Source organism: Vigna unguiculata, chromosome 4, assembly GCF_004118075.2.
Source record: "Vigna unguiculata cultivar IT97K-499-35 chromosome 4, ASM411807v1, whole genome shotgun sequence".
NCBI lineage: Eukaryota > Viridiplantae > Streptophyta > Magnoliopsida > Fabales > Fabaceae > Vigna > Vigna unguiculata.
The window spans coordinates 25,255,513-25,265,454 of NC_040282.1; the positions used below are offsets into that span (position 1 = coordinate 25,255,513).

Sequence of the window (9,942 nt, forward strand, 5' to 3'; positions counted from 1 at the left end):
TGTAAAAAATGTTAGACCGTATGGAGGCAATGAAATAGAAGATCCTAAACCAACAAGAGCTCGATTGTGAATGGACAGAGATTGAAGATTGATGAGTCATTATTTTTCTCCATTCCACTAGCCTTTGTGTTCCCATTTGACAGTTGTCTGGTGCTTAATTGTTCATCTTTAATGTGTTTTCATATATTGGGCTTTATTAGGTTACTGTTCCGAATTTAGACTAATTTCACATTATTTGGCCTAATTTTCGTTTTTAATTATTTTTAGGTATTTGGGTGAAGCAAATTTTAGAGCTTGGACATTAATATTCAGTTGAAGAGAGTCGCTACATCATTGCCACGTCATTTTCACGTCATCTGAGTGAATGGGCCAACATGTGAGGCCTAGTAGTGGCATTTTTATAATTATGCAGCCCATAATGGCAATTTTGTAAATATGAGTGGTAGATTTGATGTGACCACGAAATTTAGGTCTTCTCCTTCATGCAACCGCACTCTTCTTCTTCTCCATTCTCTCCAACCTCCATTTTTGATGTTTTTAAGCTTTGGAAGGTGACCCATGGAGGCACAGGCTAATTTTTCACGTTTTGTACACCTTAGGTAACATTTATATTGAAGCATTTTCGTTTTTGTTGGTTGTTTTGGTTCTTTCCCTGTTTCTCCTTGCTTATTTTCATTTGTTGCACCATTTTAAGTTTTCTACATCAATTTGAAGTCATTTGAATTGTTGAATTGCAAATTCTGTTGAACCCTAATTCGGATTCCATGAGGAACTAAGTTTTCGCATTGATTCCTTTCCAAAGAATGAAATGAAACCTTGAGATTAATGTTTTGTTCGGTGGGTTTTGTTGTTTCTCCATTATGGATTTGTGTTTGCGTTTTAATTGAAGAATACAATCTGAATTTGCTTAATTTTCAGAGTGGGAAACTCATTTTTAGTTGATTTTCATGCTTAATGAACTTTGACAAATCCATGAACGCTTGTATTGCTTAATTGCATGTTGAATTCGTGGTTAACCTCCGCTTAGTTGTTTAATAGTGAGTTCATGAGGAATAACGAAACCAATTCAGTTTGCAATTTGTGATGGGTGAAATTTCATTTGAAGCAAGGAATCACTACTGTCTTTGAGGTTGTTTAATCAAAAATTGTAATTACGTTTTGTTGTTGTGTTGAAATTCTAAATTTGTCTACCAAACCCCCCATCCCCCCTGTGTTGTTGTGTTTGAATCTGGAAATTGAAACTTTGGACAAAAATATTGGTCATTGGGAGACGACTTGGTTCACTTTCATATACTGCATTTTATCTGTTTTAATTTGGTGGGGTACGACCTCTATCAAAGATCTATCATGGTGGAGACTTTGAAAGAAATGTCACCCTCACATTCAAGGACTAAAACGAAAAAGACGTCGAGCTATAAGACATTAAATAAGTGCTCTTAGGAGGCACCCCAAGTTGTTTATATATGTGTAATTGTTTTTTAATTCTTACTGTTAGAAAGCATATAAATTAAGTTTATGTGTGCATATATGTTTTCAATTGTTAGATTTAGGATGCATATAGTTTTTAGGATATATTGATTGAGGTCTGTTGGAAGAAAGTGCATAGGGTAGTGAAACAAAGCTTTAACTGAATTTAACTATTTTTGGCTTGAGCTCCAAATTTTGGTGCTCAACCACAAAATGTGGGAGTTTAAAGAGGTGGAGTTTAAATTTCCAAACTAAAGCATATATATATTGAAACTCACCTATTTAAAATCTACTACCTTCCACTCATTCTGTACACTCTCTCAACTCTCATTCACCCAAATTCTTTGAGTTCTCTACATCAAAAAAATCAAAACCCTCATCCGCATTGCATTCATAAGCATCCAAGTAACAAAAATTCTTTCAATATGTTCATCATCTCTAGATCAATCTTTATGCTTAGGGTTCGCTCAAGCCTAACCCATGAGCCAGTGCTACAAAAAGGAACTTTGATCTTGATTTTCAATGACAATGCATTGTGTTCAGAGTTTGCCTGAGTTTTGAATCCCCATTTTCAAAGAAAAATTGATTCTCGGAATGATCAAAACATGGATTGAGTGTTTTCAGTCATGCATGTTCATCTAAGCTTTAAAGATCACATTTTTATCCACATGCATGTACATTGATGAGCAAAGCTGCATTATAAAGTTTATTTGGATGAATGGAAAACACTACCCTAGTTGTGACATAATCTGGATTATGGACTGAATGTTTCGTGTTTGACTTGTGCAAAATGACACCAAGGAAAATCCAAAGGATTGCAGCTTCAGGCAAAGGGAAAGGAATGACCAAGGAGCAAACCCTAATTAATGTGGAATCTACTGATGGATCATCCACTAGGACAACCCCTAAGGTTCCTGCACCAATTCCACAAAGAAGACGTCATTAGCCAAAGTCCTCTCCAAGGGCAGAAGCAAAGACGAAGCAAAAACAAGATCAAAGGCCAAATAAAATTCCAATCAAGAGGCATGAGAAGAGGCATGGGCTTGAGAAGGAGAAGGGGCCTGAGAAAATACCAATTAGGAGGCCAAAAAAGAGGCAAAGAACACCACTACCTATAAGACCCAAGAAAATTAAATAAATAAATAATTATTTATTTAATATAAATGCAACTGAAAGGATCTTTATAGTAATTAGTGTGGAGAGTTATGACAAGGAACAATGATAGTTTAAGTGGTTGAGCGTGTTGGATGTTGTTGAGAGGACTTAGGTTCAAGTCTTATGCATGCTCATAGTGTGCTAATTTTATTATTTAATTACTTTGTTTGCATGCATGGTTGTGGAATACGAAATTATAAAGCATTGTGCATGAAATGCTAAGAAAAATGTGATGGCTTGATGGTTGTGCATATGCTAGAGCAAAATTATATTATTTTATTTTTAGCTTTAGTGGCATTTTGGGTAGGTGAAGATTCATTTTTTAATTAACCTAATTAAAAGAATAGAGGGAGGAAAATTAGGTAAAGAGATGGCTGAAAAATGAGAGGGGGAAGGAGGCACATGCTCAGGAATTTTCTGAGCATTGAGAAACTTCGTAACAAGAAGGCTAGAGCAAGAAGGAGTCGCCTTGGTGATGGTGATGTTGTTTAAAAATCAGTTTTGAATATTTTGATTTTGTAGTAATTTCTATCGTCAGGTGTAGTTCAAAATTGTTTATTTATAATTTTTCTTATTTTTCTATCGTTCGGAGTCAACAATTTCTTTAATTTCTTTTTTGTTTAGAGATATCTTGTGATATTAGCATTTACATGCAAAGGAGAAGTTAGGGGTTTAAGTTTTAATTATGGGTATCGGTAATGAAACTTTACTTTAAGGAAGAATGGGTTATGGTGAGTAAAGTTTACAAATTATATAAGAGCATATTGTATGGGTATTATAGAATTATTACATGAATTGAATGTACGATAAAAACATATTATATTATTATAGTATTATAAAATTAGAAATTGATTTCTAGTGGCAATGAGGTGAAGAATTATATGGATATTATATAGAAATTCTTATATTAAGGTGAAAACATTGATTTATGCAGAATATAAAACACCAATACTTTATTTAGTGCAAATTGAATGTCTTTTTAATTAAGTGGTGGAATTATTATGTATATGAAATTAGTATTTTATTTGGGCTCAAAATTGTTGCAACACGTGTTAAGTTGTACATGGTTATTTAAAGATAAAATCATTGGTTATTGGTTTTGAACTTCCGGTTTTAGTTTTCTTAAATGTGGCCATGGTTTATACATTTTGGTATTAAGGTTTTATTTCGTCTGGTTTAACTGCAAAGAATTAAATGATTTTGGCAACTCGAGGAATGGTTTTTTTAGGGCAGTTGCAAGTTGGATATGGCTTTTTCTTTGATTTGGTGTTTTTATCATTATATATTCTATGATATTATAGTAGAAGGCTTTACGGGTATGGTTTTTAATTATTAAGTTTTGATTTGGTTTGGCATTCGAGGCATTATTCTTTTAGTAACATTATATGAAATGGGGATAGGATGATGCTTTGTGAGGTCTTGGTGTATAATTACTTTGTTTTGGGCAATGATTAATGTACAAGACAAGAAATCACAATAGAATGTCTTCATCATGTGTATCAAAATGGAAAGAGACAACTATGGGTTCAATGTTTCTAATACATTTTATGAAGGTGTAGTAAAGTTATATATATACATAGTAAAAGTAGCTTTCTATTTCTTAGCATATATGGTTTAGAACTAAAGATTAAGTTTGAATGACGAATTGGTTATGGAAAATGTGTTAGCTTGTTGGTATGATTTTAAATTGGTGAATACATGTGAATATATATAATGGATGTACATGATGTGTGATAGTGAAATTTTGAGTCATGTTGAATTATTTGAACATGTATTTTGGATTTTGGAAGTGGTTTTTGCATGCCTATTACATTAGAACTTGTTCTATGGTGCCGAAAACCATTAGTTTCATGCTACCAGTGTAGCCACTAGTGGTCTGTGTTAGAACCGTTAGGCAATATGTGAACCAGGGAAGTCTCTAGAGCGAGCGGCACCTGGTGGCATGATGAGACTATCAGGCGGTCTGTGCTAGAATTTCACCTGGCCGCGCTTAGGCAGTGCCAAGCAATAGCACAGGATGCAATTGCTGTTTTGGTTGTTTTTGTTGTATGTTGCTTATTTGAAATGTCGAACCTAGGCCAAGATATGCTTGACAATATCATGGACGGGTAGGTTCGTGATTTGGTTATGGAACGCATGATTAATATGAGCGGGGAGGTTCATATTAATGATACTCTTGTGTGAGGATACGAGTGGGCAGGTTCATATGTTCTATGCTCACACTTAAGAGTTGTTGTGAGCAGGGAGGTTCGTAGAGTTGGATCACGAGCGGGCAGGTTCATGGAAGCATTGAAATCCCTTGAACCAGGTTGAGTGTGTACTGATCTTGTATAGGTCAGGTTAACGATATTGAGAGTTTTACACGACTTATGGTAATGGCTTTGGGTATACGACGTGCTAAGGCCCATTCATGAGTTGTAGCTTAGAATGGATGGTAAACATGTGGCGATCGCGGGTATTGGCCTGGTGATATTGGAAATCCAGTGTGAGCATACGAGTTATGGCTCGTATTGGTTGACTCCACTTGATTTGCAATCACGGGTAGTGGCCTATGATGTTGGGAATCTTGTGTTGAGAATACGGATTGTGGTTCGTATTGGGGAGCTCCACTTGGCATTAAGGATGGTGGTTCGTAACATGATATTTCCGCACGTGTGATCTATGAGTGGTGGCTTGTAGAAGTGGAAACGAGAGTGGTGGATCGTGGCAACAAGTGTTATCTTAAGGCCATTACCAGAGTGTGTAAATTCTAGATGTACATGGTAGTGGCCGTGATTTCTAGTGTCAGAGGATGAAGGTTCTCCGAAGGAGTGTTGGGTTAATTTAATAAGTTGGGATGTAGGTTTACATTGTGATGCTTATTATTTCTTTTTTTTTTAGCTCACCCTTTCCGTGTGTGTTTGACGATGATATTTCAGGTGGTGTTGGTGATGCTTAATGTTGGAGTGGGGGCTATCGATTAGGGTTCTTTCAGGAACTGTTTTACTATTTTGACTATTTTGTAATTTTTTGATTAAAACAATGTTGGAACATGTTTTGTTATGGACCACTTTTGGATTTTGATTTCAGCGATTTAATAAATCTTAAATTTTCCCGCACTTCGGGAAAGAGGTTTCGTAATGGCAGATTTATTGTTTCTTATTATTTTTTAATTTTATTTAAATCAGTAATAGCCGACCAAGATGTTACACCTCCAACTCAACAAAGCACTCCCATATCTAAAAGGCAAAAAGCCCAAATTGATGTGGCATCTCCTACTTAACCAACTTGTGAATCAGTAGGAGAAGGGCTTGAGCATAACAAACCACCCAAAATGAATTCCTTACATAAGGAATGCGTTCACCAGGATAGGAGAGACATGACAAATTCAAATTCCTTAGCAAGGCCAAACAACTGAGGTTTGCTCAACTAGAGGAAAGATCAATCTTGGCTAAAAGGAGAGTGGAAATTCAAGAAGGTGAATATGAGGAATTCACGAGGTGATAGAGCAAAGAGATGGGAGAAGCTGACCAAACCTGCAAACCATTATAATGAGTTGATTGTGAGGGAGTTCTATGCCAATGCTTATCCACTTAAGCAAAAATCTAAATAGGTAAGATCATGCTTCTTGGAGGAAAGAAGGTGTTATAGATAGAGATACGATTTGGGAGCTACTGAGTGCTAGTGGAGCCATGTTTGAGGAAGAAAGAGAGGAATTTCATAGCTTAATGAAGGATGTCAGTCTATAGAGTCTCATTGACCTCTTGTGTGTACCTGGAAAGACTTTTGAGGTAGGAAGAAGTGGAAAACCTAAAAAAGATCTTAAGTGTTAGCATGAGAACAATCACACAAACCTGGATGACAATCCTATTTGCCAACATCATTCCCAACTCTCATGTATCAAGCCTCACAATTCTTCAAGCCTAACTGATTTTCTGCATCATGTAAGGCTACCTTTTGGATGTGGTTGACATGATTACAGAGGAAATATTCAAAATTACATTATCAAAACCCACGTCTAGAGGGACAACCAAGCCACTTGCCTTTCTAAGCCTTATCATAGAGTTGTGCAAAATGCTTCCCACCCAAGGAAGAAGCTGAGGTTGCCAATTAATAAAGCATATATCCAGGCCAACTACACCAATGCATTGAAAAACATGCAATGTCCTGCTCCTGAGCCACATCCCACAGCTCGAGCACAACATTAGAACCAACAGTTCAAAAAGCTTGAAGAATCCCTATAGTCCATTGAGTCACGTATTTCATACGTGCGACAACAACTAGCATCAAACAACAATGAACCAACCTCTTCAATTCATCCTTTATAATTTTACTCAACAACAATGAAACAACCTCTTCAATACATAACTCCTGAACAATGCATGGCATTTACAACTTGGTCTGGAGATAGTCCATTTCAAGAAGGAGGGGTTAGAGCACCTAGTTCAGAAAAGAATATATATATATATATATATATATATATATATTAGTATTATAACTCATCCGGAGCCATAATCCATCAAAATCATGATTTTAAGGTTTTATTTAAAAGATGTATATTTTAATATATCTTAACCAACAAAATTGAAACAACCTTGATCTTTTTTTCATTAACCGTTTTATTTATATAATTATATAAATATACATGTACAATTTATTTCCTTTCTTTCAACTAAAATAATAAATACTTTTTCATTTAGGCTATGATCACTACAAAAATAATTGTTTTTAGCGGGGGTTATATATGGTGTTTCTGGGGTTTTTAACCCCCACTAATGGTTTTACCAGGGGTTTGAGATTCCCCTGGAAGTGCAAGCGTGGCTAACGGATTACCGGATGTTTTTAGCAACCCCTAGAAGTAGTGCAACTTATTGGGGGTTTCGAAAACCTCCATTAATACCTGGGGTTTCGAAAACCCCCATTAATGCCTGGGGTTCCGAAAACCCCCGTTAATGCCTGGGGTTTTGAAAACCCCCAGTAATGCACGGGGTTCTGAAAACCCCCAGTAATGCATGAGGTTCCAAAAACCCCCAGTAATGCATGGGGTTTACAAAAACTCCAATAATGCCCGGGGTTCCGAAAACCCCCGTTAATTCCTCGAAAACCCCTGTTAATACCAAAAGGTTAGTGCTCATATTATTATGGCATTGCTATAATGCTAAAGTTGTACTTTCCTGATAATTGATTTGTTTAATTAATTATTTGAGTACGAAAAGAACCTTATTTTATAAAATTTCCTATTTATTACTTAACAGTTTGGTATCAATCAATACAAATAAGCAAAACCTTCAATGCCACTTCAAAATAAGCAATCAATACAAATATTCATTCAAATGGTACCAATACAAATATTCATTCAAATGGTACCAATAGAAATAGCAGTCATAATGCTCTTAACATAATAAGTGTTGGAGAGGTAGCATTTGAATGACAATGACATAATAAGCAATGCACTATCTACCTACAATAAAACCAAAATTAACCAAAAGTTTCATAGAAGCATATTTGTTGACAAATTTCAAAAGTAAACGAAAAATATCATCTAATGCGGTGTTGGATGTTGATCATTTGTTTCTTCGTTAGGAACACTTCCTTGATCAGATACCTAACATATGAAAAATAATGATAATTAATAGCTTTCCAAATAATAATATCAAACATATATTAATTTAATCAAGATTTAAATATTACCGTTGGTGCATGATGCACAGTAAAATCACGAGGCAACTCTCCTTGATAATTTTGTACCAAAAAATTAACCATTGCCTTCATTTCAATGAGTTGGGATGTCAATGTAGAAACCTATTTTAAAACACAAAATTAATTAAATTAATCAAAATAATCAAAATAGAGAAAATAATATTTTCTACTTTTGAAGAAACAAAATGGAGCTCTTTTGACAATCTTGGTTTACATAACATATTACTTTAAACATATTCAAACGTCAAATTTGATAAAAGTAATGCATCATGATCAAAACTAAAAAGTTAACCTGATTTTGTAACTGAGCATTAGAAGGATAACTTGAAGATGCTCCACTATATGAATGACCCTTGGAGCCAAACACTTTAGATGGGCAAGGACCCAAACCCAAACCCCTAACATGTCCACAATGCTCTTGGCTTCCGAAAGCAAAAGCTAAGGAATCAGTACTTGATATTTCTTTTGATACAGATGATGATGATGTTGATTCATATACTTGAATTTTTTTCCTACAAAGAACATAAGAATAAACTAATTAAAATAACACAAAGTATGGTTGACAATTATAGACTTTATTAGAATTGAACTTACACTGATTTCCCTCGCTTCATCACTCACAAAGGCTCCATTAGCATGTTTATGTGTTGCTATCCATACCTCTCCTCTACTAACCTTGTGGCCACACTCTTTTTCCTATAAAATTAAAGAAAAAAAATATAACACATAAAGACAAAAATTGAAACAAAAAGTTCACATCAAGATATATAGTATTATCACCATTTCATCTCTTTTCCTTGCAATGCTCTTAGATCCACATGTGTGAGCAATGGTTTGCTTTGCCCTATTATCTTTATTTTTCAGAGCATGCTCCTAATCATCAACGTATAAAAATTAATAATCATTAACTTGAACGATGTTGATGAAAAATAGTTTCAATATACCTTTGTTTTTGAATTTAGTCGATAATCCACAAAAGAAGCCCAATGATCTCTATCTATTCTTGCTGGAACCATTGTGATCAATTCATCTCTAGTACGTGTTCCATCATTACTAAACTTATCCCCAACAGAACCCTTTATTTTTTTTATGCAGAAGCCACAAATTAACATTCACTCTTAAATTCACTATGTTTTGCATTCAAATATATATACAATAATTATTTGTAAAACATGAGATATATAAAACATGTTACAAAATGAGACATTTTTTCCTTAAACTTTGAAGGTTAGTGTTAGAAGTATTGGTGAAGTGTGAAAGGGTGAGAGAGTATTTAATGAGAACCCCATCTGAGATTGACCTTACACTACAGGACTGAGAAACCTCTTCCTCTGTAATGTCCAATTACTAATATCTATTATTCAACATTGAATCCTCACCCTGCATGCCCCATTCAAATTTAGACCTTTTACAACTAATGTCTATGCCTGCATATGCTTCTCTCTACCCACTTTTCATTTTCAATAATTCTCATTTTAGTTTCAAACTTACATGTCTTTCATTCCTATGCAAATTAAAAAATATATATCCACAGGGCAATGACATTTTAAACTCACCAACAACACATGCCAGTACCTTTTCCCAAACTTTTCTAAGAGGGAATCCATTCAATATAGTTCCTTATGATAATTTTCATTTATC

The 9,942-nt window shown here is 34.8% G+C and overlaps 1 protein-coding gene across 3 annotated transcripts; it reads right to left on the reverse strand.

Moving 5' to 3' along the window:
- Window positions 1–8,106: 8,106 nt before the first annotated feature.
- On the reverse strand, window positions 8,107–9,330 carry LOC114182666. Of its 3 annotated transcripts, none has more exons than XM_028069577.1 (5): window positions 9,246–9,330; window positions 9,082–9,174; window positions 8,896–8,997; window positions 8,594–8,813; window positions 8,107–8,206 (listed from the first exon to the last, which is right to left on the reverse strand). In XM_028069577.1, exons 1-4 carry the CDS (start codon window positions 9,315–9,317, stop codon window positions 8,793–8,795), a joined length of 288 nt encoding a protein of 95 aa, XP_027925378.1. In that variant the 5' UTR covers window positions 9,318–9,330; the 3' UTR covers window positions 8,107–8,206; window positions 8,594–8,792. The 3 variants fall into 3 exon arrangements, with proteins under 3 accessions (XP_027925378.1, XP_027925377.1, XP_027925379.1); XM_028069578.1 differs by lacking the exon at window positions 8,107–8,206 and adding an exon at window positions 8,368–8,403; XM_028069576.1 differs by having other exon boundaries at window positions 9,082–9,298.
- Window positions 9,331–9,942: the final 612 nt, after the last annotated feature.

Excerpts from the sequence above, each read along its gene's own strand:
- LOC114182666 (XM_028069576.1), bottom strand. The coding sequence starts at position 8,915 with ATGAAGCGAGGGAAATCAGT. Across the intron at positions 8,814-8,895 it reads ATGAAGCGAGGGAAATCAGT|GAAAAAAATTCAAGTATATG; the intron begins GTAAGTTCAATT and ends TGTTCTTTGTAG. Across the intron at positions 8,207-8,593 it reads ATGCTCAGTTACAAAATCAG|GTATCTGATCAAGGAAGTGT; the intron begins GTTAACTTTTTA and ends TTCATATGTTAG.